The sequence below is a fragment of the Ascaphus truei genome, chromosome 8, assembly GCF_040206685.1.
Source record: "Ascaphus truei isolate aAscTru1 chromosome 8, aAscTru1.hap1, whole genome shotgun sequence".
NCBI lineage: Eukaryota > Metazoa > Chordata > Amphibia > Anura > Ascaphidae > Ascaphus > Ascaphus truei.
In genome coordinates this window covers 76,404,036-76,419,380 of record NC_134490.1, presented here as the reverse complement: position 1 = coordinate 76,419,380, position 15,345 = coordinate 76,404,036, and the positions used below count along the sequence as shown (strand labels likewise).

At 40.6% G+C, this 15,345-nt stretch overlaps 1 protein-coding gene across 1 annotated transcript in view; it reads left to right on the top strand.

Annotated features, from left to right (window-relative positions):
* The window catches only part of DNTT (DNA nucleotidylexotransferase), a 257,582-nt gene that overhangs the window by 105,613 nt on the left and 136,624 nt on the right, over positions 1–15,345 (top strand). The window contains exon 7 of the mRNA XM_075613065.1: positions 810–942. Within this exon, the coding sequence (XP_075469180.1) occupies positions 810–942 (133 nt within the window). The remainder of the gene's footprint in view (positions 1–809; positions 943–15,345) is intronic.

Below are 15,345 nucleotides of genomic sequence, written 5' to 3'. Positions count from 1 at the left end.
TTCTGGCTGCTCAGAGCAAGTCAATATCCCATTCAATATTTCTCAGTCCCATATTTGATGTATCTTTTGTATACAGTAGGTTGGGCCATAACCAATTTCCAATTTGCACCATATAGCATTGACATACTGTAATATGCTAATATACTTTAATATTCAACAAATGTGCATGTTAAAGCCTTTTCCACATACTGAATAAATCTGAGGCAGCAAATTACAAGGTGGCAACATGAAATGTGTAGCCTTCCATTAACTCGCTCTTCTGGCTGATTTCATGATATAGCTACATACAGATGTAGAAATCCTTACTGTTTTCAGCGCTGTCACCATGCCGATTGTGGGCCGGGGAATAAACAGTGTGGGGGTTCCATTGAAAGGAATGCCCCCCCCCCCACAGCACCGTAGCGGCTGTCACCTCCCCCAGCGCCGCATTTTTCCTGAGTTTCGGTCACGCCGCCAAAAAACATTAAGGCTAGCTTCATCTGTATAACATCCGTCATCAAATATGTTTTTTTGTATATTCAACATACAGACTAAACATTGTACTGAGAAATGGAACAGTTCTTGTCTTTGACATTGTCAACTAGTAAACATCAAGTTTGCTATTTTTTTTTATTTGCAAGAAAAAATTATATATATAATTATCTATCTATCTATCTAGCTATATATCATTAGTTTTTTACGCCGCAACATCTATTGATGTGGCTACATTTTCACCAGTTCGTAAGAAATGTGTTTGTAAAGGCCTGTGATTATATAACTTTCATAGAACTGCTTACATTGTTTACTTCAAGTCTCACATTGATTTGCAGGTCTCCGCTATTATGAAGATATTGCTAGCTACGTATCCAAGACAGAAGCAGATGCTATTGACTATCTTGTTAAGGATATCGTTTGGAAATTTGTACCGGATGCTATTGTGACCTTAACTGGGGGCTTCAGAAGGTACGCTGAAATTAAGATGTTTAATTCTGGTTTGAAAGGTAATTTATTGTAAATTATAAGCCTGCACCAACCATCAACTGTTGTACTCACCATAAGTTATGGTGGGTAAGAAAAAGTGACAAAAACCCTCCACCGTACAGTGTACAAAAAATACAAATATCACTCGTGAGGACATTCACATATCTCAGAGAGATCTGCCACCCCACTCTTTTCACCAGGGATTCTGGGTAATTACATGCACATGAGCACACAGTGTATAATCATCGTAGAGACGGAGGGTCAGGAGCGCACTCACATCCGGGGTAAATATATAAAAAGAGAGAAAACACACGTATAGTGCAAAAAAGTATTGATAGTAGTGATTCCAGTAGAAGATATGCAGGTCACTCACATTCTCCGTGAGCGAAAAGGGCTTTGCGGTTATCAAGAGTGACCACCTCGTATGATGATCTGGTAGTGATGTCCGTCCGGATACGTAGCTGGAGGTAATTGTGTAGAAAGACATGGGGAGGAGGATCCCATATATATACTGTATATGAAAAATAGAGGACACAGAAAATAGTGCAGAAAGCTTTATAACAAGGAATCAATTAAAAAGTAATGAACTCAAACACATATTGGAGTCAAGCAGTGGGACCACCCTTGGTCAGGCAATAGTGAAGACAGCACTTCCTCCTTTGCTGGTGGTCCACCCGTGGCTGCGTCCACATGGGAAGCTTGTATAGTCCAGAGAAAAAAGAACCCAATCTTTAGCAAAGTGTTCACCAAAGTTTACCCCAAAACTTGGCAGTCCTCCTGTGATTTGCGCTATACACCCTACGCGTTTCGCTCTGCACAGAGCTTCATCATGGGTTAAATGCTTATATCCCACATCTCCTCTGCTTTAAATTCGAATTTCCCGCCGACGCTGGGGACAGCATGACGTCAACACGTTCGCCGACGCTGGTGACATCATTGCACACGCTGCGCGGTGCGTGTCAGTGACATCATGACGCATGACGCATCACACATCACGACAAACCTGGTGGGCATGGCAACCAGTGCTGCCGAGCAGCGCTGCATACGGAGCAGCTCTAAATGACACAAATGATCCAAATAGCCAGAAATTACAATACATTGAAAACATTAAAAATACATTATTAACATTAAAAATAAACAATTGTGGATTGATAGGAGTGTTATTCTATAGGGATAGAAACAAAGGGGCCTATTCTATAAGCCTTGATAACCCACTTATCGAGGCCTTTTCAGCCAAAATGCCTACTGCTATTCTGCAAGCCTCAATAAGTGGGCGATAAAGGCATGAATCGTAAATTTTTTCAGCTGTCCAAAACAGATCACTGGGTGGGCGGCGATAAGCCACTTATCGGCAGGTTCTGAAACTCGTGCCATTCTAGTTGCCTCTAGTATGGCGAGTTTCTCCCAAAATCCTCACGCCAGGAGAAGTGAAGCTGGGGAGAAGCTGCTGAGAAGGCGGCGACAGAGGACTTTGAAAAAAAAAATGCATTTTTCCTGCATCGGACTGATGCCGGGAGTTTCCGGAGCTCATACCCATTAATAGCACCGGAGACCCCTGGTGGGGGATTTTTTATGAAGGCTTATATAATAGGCCCCAAAGTGTTAGAACACATGATATTCTTACTTAGGGATTATATTATACATACTGTGTTATACATACTGTGTATTAGATATATGTCCCATTCCAAAGATTGGGTAGCAGCATATAGTGTATAATCATCCTCTGATGCTGCCTGTGGATGCTGTAGGTTTACTGGCTATGCTGAATAGCTATGTAATACTACAGGCATACTGTAAGCTTATAGGGCTCCATGTTAAAATGGATAAGAAGATACTAAAATGTAAAAAAAAATATATGTATTCATATCTTTGGTAGCCTGAATTTACAACTATCGCCTAGATTATGAGATAATCTTTAGAACATAGGATATTACTAATGGTCCAAAGATGGTCAAATTAGGAGAACAAAGCAGCCATTGAATAGTGCAGTTGTGATGTCCATGAAAGGTGCAGCACCACACCAGCTAAACTGTTAACTAGCCACCCGGCATATATATTATTTTAATTGTAGTATGAGACCAGCATGTCAACTAATATCAGGAGACCGGTATATATTAAAATGCCAATAGCCCAAGAAGTCAATAGCTTGTGTCACAGCTCTTTATGGACAGTCCGTAGTTTAGCTAATGTAAACCCCGGAGATTTTGGTGCAGGGTTGCCATGACACGGTTATTCTCTTCCTCGTGGCTGGTAATCAAGCGGCTCCTAAAAGAAAAAGGAGAATCAAATATCCATGTTCCTGTGCACTCTGGGGTATGAAATATAATAAAATGTCACTTCTAATTGTATACTTAAACAGCATAACTAGGGGTACCATCCGCATATTAAAAAGCAGCAGCCCCCCCTGGAGTGTAGTGTCATACTGATAGGAGAGAGAATAGAGCACGGGTGCGCAAACTGGGGGGCACAAGATTTTTCAGGGGGGTGTGACGGTTACAGAGGCCATGCGCTTCTCCCGAAGGCATTCAAATTAAATGCCGGTGGACTGCGTGAGGCCTCTGTAACATCACTTACCTTGGTGTTGGGGCGACGCGTCGCCATGGCAGCCTGGCATCAAATGACGCAGTTGGGTCAAGTGACGTCATTTGATGCCGGAGCCGAGCAGGGGGGAGAGTAGGCAGATGGGTGCAGGGGGGAAAGTTTGTACACCCCTGGAATAGATAAAGAATACAAATGTGTACAGTATATATAACTAAACTGACTACGTAGTCTACACATAAGCATGGGATCATCATCTTTCCTTCTATAATACTACGGTCAGTCAACATGATGCTAATTTTGATTCACGCGACTGTGACTGTTGCTGGCTTATGATGTCATAGGGGGCATTGAGGCAGGCAGGGAAGGGTTAATGTGGATGCTTGAAGAGAGGGTTGGGCATTGGGGATTAATATCGGTGGGGTGAGGTGAAGGATGTCCTCCCTTTTCCCATATAACTGCTCTGGGCTTCCCCTACCCTTAAATGTGTTGCTTTTCTGTGTTCAGTCATAGATATTGTTAAATAAAATTAAAAAAGGAGAAAACTATATGTGATAAAAAAAAAAAGGTAATGCTGTATGAGAAAAAAAGAGTAAAACAGTGCATCAAACCCCCACAATATTAAGCTAATAAAATAAACATTGATAGGGGGAACATTTTGACTTGCGATTTTTGGTTGGTTCAAAATGTTGTCACATTGCAGCTGGGTTGGTAAGAGGGTCCGGCGGTGGGGGGTATGATTAGTAATGGTTTGTCTGTTTGAGGAAGGGGGTGTTATGCCCTGGCATGAGAGTGTCCTCCTAGAGGCTGCTTTACTGAGCCAGCTGGCTGACCAGCATTGGAAGTCAGGAGTCACAGATGTCCACATGTTCTCAACATGGCATGGGGCAGCCTGGCAAAGTGTTCCTGTTATATTCTGGATTATAGATATTAATAAAAACTGAGGGCATTTAACCCCAGCAATGGGGCTGTGGGGTTATTGGTGACTTCATTTAATGGAGGGGAAGGGAAGTAGGACATTCACAGGCCATATAAGCAAGCCAAAACAGCACCAGGGGACAAATATAAATTTGAGCGGAAAAGTCTTTTTTTTATTTACGTTTGTGCGATTTTCGCTTATAATTAATTTTTCCCTATAACTAATACATATGGATGTTCTTCATGAATTTGCTATAAAAACAATGCAATTTTATTCATGAATGAAACAAGCACAGTAATGTACAATAAGGGAGCCCTGAGTCTGATCTGGTAGAGTTTAGTCTCTTCATGCCTGCTTAGTATGCTACCACTAAAACCCCATATCAGATGCATGAGACAAAATAACACCATCGCTATACAGAAACAGTACATTATAGAACATTGATTTAAAATAGAAGCCATGCTGATAAATTGCAGTACACTAAGCTTTTGGAGACATCCCCCCCATCCCCATTCCTTTTGCTTAATTCTAATGTCTAAAATACATATCCAGTATATCAAGTAAGTCACAATAAGGCTGTTTTATAACAGAATCAAATATAAAAGCTTGCTTTCCGACACATGTTTGCACATTTTGTGCCTAAGTTGCTTTTTAAGATTCCATTTTTTTAAAAAGATATGTCAAGTTTGTAAAAGCTGAAAAATCTTTTCTGCTGTGACACACATTTCTGGGTGAATTGAAACATAAATTGCAGTGCAGTACTTAAAAGGCTTGTATGTATTAGTAAAGGAACAGCTGTGCTGAAGGAATATATAATCAGAGTCACTTACTCCCACACTGTCCACATAAGCATACTTCAGGGTAAAACATTTCCAAGGTGAGGAATGAGTTGGCAGTACAGCGAGACAAGGAGGTCAGAGTCTGAACCATGGAAGAGCACTAATAAAATAGTGATCTTTGAAACAATAAACCCATACAGGTGTGCTGTATTTGTTGAAAAACAAGTGTATGTTCTGCTTTGTGCCAAATTGAAGGTCCATTGCAGATGTACAACTCAACTTTCTAAATATACTCTCTGTGCTCTAAACTTTTTTTTTTAACTTTTTTATTTCTACCGCTGAGAGCCTAGATTGTATTTGAAGCCTCACTTTTATTGGAGAGAGGGCACATTTAGGCTCTTATTTAAAGCAACAGTCCAAGCTGCTTTTGTTTTTTTAATTTGTCATGTTATCCCCTTTTAATACTGTATGTGCATTAATACAATCCACACAATGATAAGTAATTAGCTAATTTGCAGATCGTCCGTTCTCCTGTGATCGATCGGCGAAGATTCGGCTCGGGGGTTCACTAAATGGCTGCGGAGGAGTATTCTGCAGTCAGTTGAACGTATATGCATATTAATATGGCAAAGTTCTGTGGGGAAGATCATGTGACCAGGCAGTCACTAGATACAATTGAGCTTGTGCACTGCTAGAGTGTGAGCGGGGCTTAAAAAGGGGTGTCCCAGAGTCTTTATCAGAAGGGGATTTGACTTTGTAAATGATTGCTATAGAAACAAAAACAGCTTGTTACATGATAATACTTCAAAAATGTCATTCAGAGTTATTAAAAAAAATGCTACAAGTATTTTCTCATAGTACAGAACTGATTTATTTTAAAAAAACACACGCCGGATATTGAGAAAATGTTGGGAAAAATGTCAATAAGCTCAATCTTATTTTAAATGATCTTTCAAACAGACTCAAAAGTAATTCTCAGAATAATATAAGCCATACTGCAAGACAGCGTTTAAACTAAAGATACAATTACGATTAAAAAAAAAGCAACTCTAATTTGCAATACAGCATAACTATCTAGATAGATAAATAGATGATAGATATTGTACATAGGTGACGGGCAAGGAGAGACACATTGGTGCTTTAACACACTTTTGCATACACTGCATAATGATGTTGGGGGGTTTGTGGTGTTGTTTTCTGCCCAATTTATATTTCATGGCTGAGATCTGAATATATTCATGCTGTTTAACAGAAGCTTCTGTTGTTCAAGCTCCATTTATCCCTACATTTGATTAAGCAGGTTTTTTTTTTTTTTTAATTTAAAGTTGCTACAGTATCTTAGATTAGAAGATTTTCCAAGCAGAGAAAAGTTGTGAACAGTAAACTATAAACTTGTTTCATGGTATTCCTGCACCATATGAATATTGTAATTATTTCTGTGCCTTCCCACGGGCTCCTGCTGAGAGGGATCCCAACCGCTTGTTTCATGTGCACAGCACGGCCTTGGCAGGGATTGAATAACATTTTCTCAGGTTGAGAAATATTTAATGCAGAAAATACATCCAACTCCAGAATGGCCCACCTTTACACAAGCCCAAGAACACTGGGTTATTATATTGAAAGGCAGCAAGAGCAGTGCCCTTTAAACCTCCATCTCTTGGACTTTAAATAAAAGAACATTCCCAGCATGAATTTCCCTGCGTGTTGTGTTCTAGGACAATGGGAGCGCTAAAGAAAACAGTAGCTCAAAACACACTCCAAAATATGGAGGGTAGCAGGAGGGTTACCTGATAGTCAACATGTTGTCACTTCAACGGCAGAGACGTAGTACTGTAAGTGTTTGTGTCACAATCGTGCAATGTACAGTACCTACAGCACAGTGTGAGCCATACATGCTGATTTATAAAATGCAGTAGCTGGGCCACAGTGCATCAAACTGAAGCTGTTCAGCATAACCTTTGGACCTTACAATAAATGGCTCACTTGTAGTAGACTTCAGCTTTGAAATCAATCTAGAACTAGGAAGGATGTTGATGCTTTCAAGCCCCAAGGCATAAGCATCACTGTGCCATCTAAAAGACCTAATTTGACATAAAAAATACATACATCCAGTTCTAATGTTACCAGCTATTACACCACCTTTGAAAGTTTTCTTTAGATTTGACTTTCAAAGGAATCACGTTCCCGCTTGGAAACGTTGGATTTTTATCCACTTCATGTAGACCATTTGAACTGATTTTGCTTTTTTAACTGCGCCCTTAAGGATGCTAGTGCTGCAACTTTTTAAATGAATACCAAACATTTTTAAAATGATACTGTCATTCACATGTCACTATTTGTATAACAGTGCTGGGGATCTCCAGAGTATGTCTTGTCTCCATTCAGACAGCCTTATGCATCAATATGCCCTGACTATGTGTAACACATGCTCACTTGCTCTGCTTTGAGAGGATTGAGTCCCGAGGCAATTATAATTGATACCATCATACTGATTAACAACTATGAATTCTTAAAATGAATAGTATTTATTTAGCAAGTGTATGCGGCAAAGAAATGCAATTTCTCACACACTACCGGTCTGGGCAGTAAGAGCAGTTCTGTACAAGAACAGATTTTGAAAGCACTTTGCCCGAGGCAACAGTATAAAGAAATGTATTTCTGAAGTTGCTCCCATAAGAAATTTGGAATGAACAGCTGTATTACCTAATCAGGGTATGGCAAACTGTCTTTGTTAACCAGCAGGATTGTTTCCTTCCTTGCATCAATAATCAATTAATTACATTCTGTTATGTTTTTTTATTTTTTTATTTTATTATTTCTACTCTCAGCTGCTAGAAAACCTAGATTAGTGATATAGACATAAACAGTACAGTGAATTATAAGTGATGAGACAAAGTATTCAATCTTTTCTCAATGCTGGTTTGTGCCAGAATGTTTATGTGAATCTACTGTACAGTCAAAGGCTTTGCATATCTTGGTAAAACTCAAAATAATAATCTGTGTCCTCCATATGCGCAGAGAAGCGCTATGTGGCCATCTGGCAGTTTAAGTCATTATAAACACTAAATGACTGCTGTTCTGTGTATTACTGTAATTTGTAGCAAATGCACAAAGTCTTATGAGCCTGCTTATGATAGTATGAATACCATAACAGGAAAACTTGTACTGACCTAGACTCTGATAGCACAGGGTCTTTTCCCTGTCTAAAGGCTTGGAAGGAAAATCCTTTCGTTAGCTACTGAGTCCAGCAGGGAGCTGGTTCATCTGCAGCCTGGAGCAGTTAATCAGTCTCCACCTGGCTCATTAGCAGCCTTTAAAAACCCTGCAGTAGTGACGGCAGGCGGTTCTCTCTGATCCAGACACACATACTGGACTGCTATAGAGAACAGGCTGTGGTGGACCCATGGAGGGAGAAGTCTGCACAAGGACTTTCAGACCCAACCCCAGCTGAAGGTAACTGACCTACATTCTGTTGTATGTTTGTTGTTGGTAAGGGGCTTAGCTCCCCAACCCATAGACAGGGTGTATGCTGTTTAGTCAGAGCTCCCTGTAGGAGCTAGGGCTGCTTTGTTTTCTTTAACCCTGCTGCTGATCACAATCTGCTTGTCAAGTTGTAGCTAATAAAAATCCTATTTTCTTTTCTCTTAAATGTGTCTTTTAAAAAACAAAAAAACCTCTGCACACATCTCCTACAATGACCTTTTCGAAAAGCTAAAGCACTGGCATGCGGCCAGTTTGGCCCAAAAAGTTTGGTGAGAGAATATATCCCAGGTATCTTGTGTGCTCCTTTTTTGGGTACTGGTATCTCTCTACGTCAGGCCTGCACAACTCCAGCCCTCGAGGGCCGCAAACAGGCCAGGTTTTTCAGGATATCCCTACTTCAGCACAGCTGGCTCAATTAGTGGCTCAGTCATACTGAGCCACTAATTGAGCCAGCTGTGCTGAAGTAGGGATATCCTGAAACCCTGGCCTGTTTGCGGCCCTTCAGGACTAGAGTTGTGCAGGCCTGCGTCTACATACAGTATTGTATAAAGGTGCATTTGATACTCTAGTAAAATAGTCTCCTCTTCGTCACTCGAGTTCTTCATTTATGCTCTTCCTTTCTATATTTCCAGTTAGAGGCGAACTTTAAAACATTTGCTGAAGTGAACTTTACCAGCGAAAGGCACAATTTCACGCGTTCTCACACATTTTTCTAGAACAAAACGTTCAAATTTTCACAGATCTGCAAAGAAATAGAAAAGTTCATCTGAAAATTCGCAGGCTAAACTTTGACACTTTTCCCCGTCTCTAGATTCAGGGAAGCCTCTCTGTTTTCAAATAGAAATCTCTCCAATTTTATCACTGCTTTTTTAAACCACTGCTTCCTCCGGAGCAGATTCTCTATCAATTTGACGTCATTGTCACCGCATTTTTGAAAAATGAAGTATTCTGTTCCCACAAATGTCAGCTCATTCGAGTTTAATATCGTGAGCGCGATCAGTCTGTACGATCGAGACTCCAGTCGATCACGTGGTTGAGTCCCGGAAGATTGGTCCGACACTGGAAGATTGGTCCGACACTCACAAAATGTAATCTGCTGCAGCAAGGCAGACACTATGTGTAGAGTCTTTACTTTCCCACCCAACCAATACACACTTTGGCTTTCCAAAAATTTTCACCTACAGCCACAAAATAAGACACATTTCCCATTCATTTCCAAATAAAGAATATAGACATTTGTGAAGGGATTACGTGTCTGAATTTCTATTTCCATTCATTGTTTTTTCAACAAACCTCCATCTATATTCACAATTGGAAAACAAAGACCAAGCGCAGAATGAGGGATGGGTGCCAAAAACCCTTTCTATTATTGGGGGAGGGCGTCTTCCCTGAGCTGGCGAGAAGTTCAGTACAATGCTAATGAACGTAGTGAAAATCGTCACAGCATATTTAAGAGGGATCTGTGTCTTAACTGGGGGATCAACATCTTTCTGCATGTGTTACTGATATGTCTGCACATACAATGACAGGGCAGTTTATTTTTATTTTTTGATCTGTGAGCAGCTGTGATGGTTTGTTTCTGCAAAAATGCAAAGATCGCGAATAGAATAAACTTAAATGTTTTGCAATTGTTTTACATTTTTTATATAACATTGAAGCAGGAAGGTCTCCGGAGTTGACAAGCATTAAATTCAGCTCCGGAAGCCCCCTTCGTCAGAGATGCATACCTCATGTAGTAGGTGCCAGTAGCTGCTTTCCCCGGCTACCAGGGATCTCGTAATGGCTACTGTTCAAAGCTCCTTCTTCCCTGCAGACCAATAGGAGGCCATGACATCATTGGCACAGCTTCCTAAAAGCCCATGTGACACAGGAGCTTTAAACTTTAAAATCCAACCAGCTGAGAAGAGCGGCTACAGGTATCTATTACAGAGGTAAGTATCTCTGGAAGCAGGGGGTCCCCGGAGCAGAAATAGAGTTCAACTACTTAGACCTCCTGCTTCAATGCTACTGTATATACATTTTTTTAAACTTCACAAGAGAATTTGAAGGCACGGATTGCTCTTTTAAGACTATTTATTAAAATGGTCTGTTATTATACTCTGTTTTTTTTTATATATATAAATAAAACCAGGACACAGACACAACCTAGAGCTTGTCACAGTACTGTTTCAAGGAACACAAATGATGAGTCTCTTGTTAGTGCTGATTTTGTCAGGACAGAATTGGCTTCCAGTAAGACTTTAGGGATCTTGTTCACGTCTGGCACTTCAGCTGATCAGACTGTTTTCACATAGTTTAATTTCAAGAGACCTTGGGTACATTTGGCAGTTCTGCTAGAAGAAAGGCACAGATGGACCTCATTCATATACTCTGGTATTTTGCCTCTGGTCATTAGAGTTAACAAAGCGTCTAGACACTGGTGTACTGAATTTTATTTCTCAAATCTGCTATATCATTCGCTTCCATGCCTTTCCGGGATTTGTAATTCAATTATGTTGCTTGCAAACCTTTTACGTAAGATAGGGAATAGGGGGTACATTGTTTTTTATGACAAGCTATTTGTTGCTTTTTTTTTTCCTGAAGCATTTTCAGCTAAATTGTTGTTAGACACATTATTTTATTTTATTAAAAAGATAAGACTCTCTTATTTGATAGCTCCGGGTGTTTAGCATCTTCTCTATCCTAATGAGATGACACTTTGGGCCGGTTGTACAGTTTAAACGAAGTTGCCAAAATAGTGTTGACAGACAAACGTTAGTACCACGCCATGGCTATTTCTAAAAATAAGACCCCATTTTAGAGTTGCACACAGTTTCAAACCAGTGGTCTAAAATTAGTATAAGGAGGCACCTCACGGTCTGTGTACAAACACGTGACATAGAAGCCACTATTCTATGAGAGAGAGAGTATGTATATATATATATATATATATGTCTAAAGAAGGGATGGCCAACTCCAGTCCTCAAGGGCCACCAATAGATCAACTTTTAGAATGAAGCAGGGATATCCTTAAAGGTTGACCTGTTGGTAGCCCCTTGAGGACTGGAGTTGGCCACCCCTGGTCTAGAGCAAAGGTACATTTCTTTGACCTGTCTCCAGTTCCCCGTGTATCCCTATGTAAATAAACAGGAAATAGTGGTGAAGAGATTGGGGAAATGTTAGAATCCATGAAATAGAGATGAGGAAAGCAAGATGTCAAGTGCTCATTAACTAATATTCTATTTAATAATAGGTCATTTGCATTATAATCAAATACCGTTGCAAAGATAATCTTAATGAGTACAGGGGTGCGATCAGCGTTCTGCAGAGACACCGATGGCTGCCCGGCACCCTTCCTATTCAGGCCTCATGGTGTCTGAGGTCAGAACTAGGCTACCCCTGTAATAAAACAGAGATGATGATGATGACACAAGAGAAAAGGCAAATCAAGAAAGGCCAAGGAGATCCCCACCTCGAGGCACATCAGAGAATACAGAATATGGTACATACAAGAATTTGATATCTATGTTCTTATATATAACTTTAAAATAGTGCTTTATTGTAGGTGACAGGCAGCGCTTGGGAATTATATGTTGTTCTCACTATGTGTAGATCATGAATCCTACCTACTTTTGTGAGGACCGTTTCTGTGGAATGAGCAATCCAGTAGATTGCACAGGTTCTGAGAGTTGAGGAAGCATGAATAGACAAGACTTCAAGAAGCTTCAATGCAAAACGCAGATAGAATAGGTTGATCGTTAAATGGGGAATTATGATCAAAGGTGTTGTCCCTTATTCTATTAACTGCGATATTGCCAATTCAGCATCTCTCTCTCTCTCTCTCTCTCTCTCTCTCTCTCTCTCTCTCTCTCTCTCTCTCCATTTTGATTTACAGTTCTATTAAAAGCTGTTTTATAGTCAACTAATTTATCAACTCATTACCAAGAGAAACACATTTTTTAAAGCTGTGTTCCCCATATACAGGATGTATTTAAGGTGGATCTCTATGGCTGATATCATGTTATGTGTAGCACTTTGTCTTACTATTTAATTCCTAAATATAAGTAGAGCAAGGTTGGTTGCTTCCTGCCCGGCCCCCCTGATACAGCAGGCAGAAAGCATATAGGGGTCCATGTTAAAATGGATGTCACGGGAGACCAGGACTTTTTACAAATTTATACCGGGATCGTTCACTAAGCAAAACAAGGTGGTAGAACAAAATAAAGTTTATTCGGGTAAACCCTCGTACACACACTGAATATACAAAATACAGATGAAATACACATTTTCTGGGTTCTGGGGGTGAAAACTAGGCTCAATAGGTGCAGGGTGCCTGATTCGGAAGGCTTAGGCTGGGGCCATGGTGCCACAGACCGTGTGGAGGCGTCCGCACGCTGAACGATCAGATTGCCATAAGGCAGTGATTGCATCCATGCGGCGTGCGGGAGGGGGCGCGCATTGCGCAAGAATTCAGTTGAAACTGATTTCATGGCGCAACAGGCTGTCACGTGAGCGGTTTGCACCAATGAGGGTGAACATGCTCCGTGACACCCCTAGGCACGCCCCCCACGGCACGGCGCGTCTCCACTGGCCACAAAATTCACCTGCTTCATGCGGGTGACGTCACGGCTGCTCACGCCTCCGCATGGGCGAAGGCACCATGGCCCCAACCTTACCCTGACCGGGATATCCACCTGGTCCTCTTTTCGGCTAAAACCCTTAGCTGCGACCGCTACGTTGTAAAATGAGAATTTGGACCTCGCGTCTGACTAAGCCTCAGCTCGGCAGGCTTTCCTAGCTCCAAAAATGAAGCCGGCTGCTCTGCTATTTGCAACAGAGCAACTTTGAAAAGCCCGCCTTTGCAATACCGGTCCAAGTCACAGGAACGTCTGGTTCTCTGACTGGCATCTCTTTACATACCTTCTGCTGTTCTATGTTCAGCATAGAAGTAGGAGGAGCGACCAATACGAGAGTGGGAATACCTCCCACCAGCCAATAGAAATAGGGGCTCGTCCTTTGGCTGATGTCAGAGGAGGAGGCGTGCCAAGCCGACTCAAAAAGCTGGGGTGGCCAGGAAATACGAATTAGCCATGGGAGATGCGCCTACGAGCGATATCTCCCCCGGCGAACTCATTGCCACTCGCTGGGCAGGCTCAGCCAGGTCTGGCAGACTCAAAAGGTGTCCCCACAGGGTGCCCTTTGTTCTCCGGAATAAGATCTTTGTGCAAACTTGATCAGCAATCCGTAATTCTTTACTCATGTAGGGCTTGTCCCTCACAGTGGGATTTATGGTTAATAGGGGGAAAAAAAAGCCTACAGTATAAAGCAATTCTAACCCGTTCACCACCACACTTATGAATACTTAAAGGGTGCAGGATCACATTGTAAGACATAGAATAAACTCCAAAGGTAAAGTTGTACTCACTGATTTTGAAAGTTCTTGGCTCCAACCCGTGCATCTGGCATGAGGAGTTACATGATGATGTAGTCTTCAGTGGAAGAATGCAGAGCACAGCAACAGGGGAGAACAAATGGAGTACAGCACTTCCGAAATAGGTTGAAAATAATTTATTGAAAGGGTGACATGGGAGGCTTTGAAAAAAAGTGGGTATATGGAGCACTCTGACGCATTTCGGGCGTAGTTTGCCCTTTGTTAAAGAGTATAATGCTCCCTTAACTCGTCCCTGTTTTATACACTGACATTTACCTGTTTCGGCCGAAACCGGAACCGGAAGTGATAGAGCGTTCCCGCGGGAGTAAACAATCACGACAAATTCGCACCATCATTCAAAAACATTGGAATGTGCTCAGTCTAGATAACGATCTTAAGACTTATACTAAGAATCCACCAAAATGTGTATTCTGTAGAGCAAAAACACTGGGGCATTACTTATCTCCCAGCCTTTTGTGCTCGAATACAAAGATCAAAACCAGTCCAAACTAAAAGGTTTCAAATCATGTGGTAACTGCAGTACCTATAAAAACAGTAAAAGTTACTATACAAAAGTAACACACAAATCAAATAGCTGATGACTTGTGGCTCCAACTATGTTGTATACATGCTTCAATGTGTTGTGGCAGCAGATATATCGGAAGCACCATACGTCCTTTAAAAATTAGAATTGCAGAACATCTAAGATCAATTTAAAAAAAGGACGATAAGTACCCAGTGTCAAGACATTTATCTGCATACCCTCATGGCAATTTAGATATGTTTTCCTTTAGTGCTCTGGAACAAATTAATACACCAACCAGAGGAGGAAATAGAGAACTAAGCCTCAACTGTAGAGAAATGTATTGGATTTATACACTGGGATCACTATCACTATAAATACAGATTGGGAACTCAAGCATTTTCTTGTTTGACACCCAATGATATTCTACACTATTCCTATGTATGTGCTGCTATTACTAAATGTTTATTTGATCACATATCAGTAATTATTATGTTTGTTATATATATATATATACACATTTCAACGTTAGAATAATGTACTGGGATATATATATATATATATATATATATATATATATATATATATATATATATATATATATATATATATATATATATATATATTACACACACATGCACATTATTACACCATATCCTATCCTCCATCATAATCCTGTTCTCATTATGATTAATATATATATATATATATATATATATATCTTATACTATAT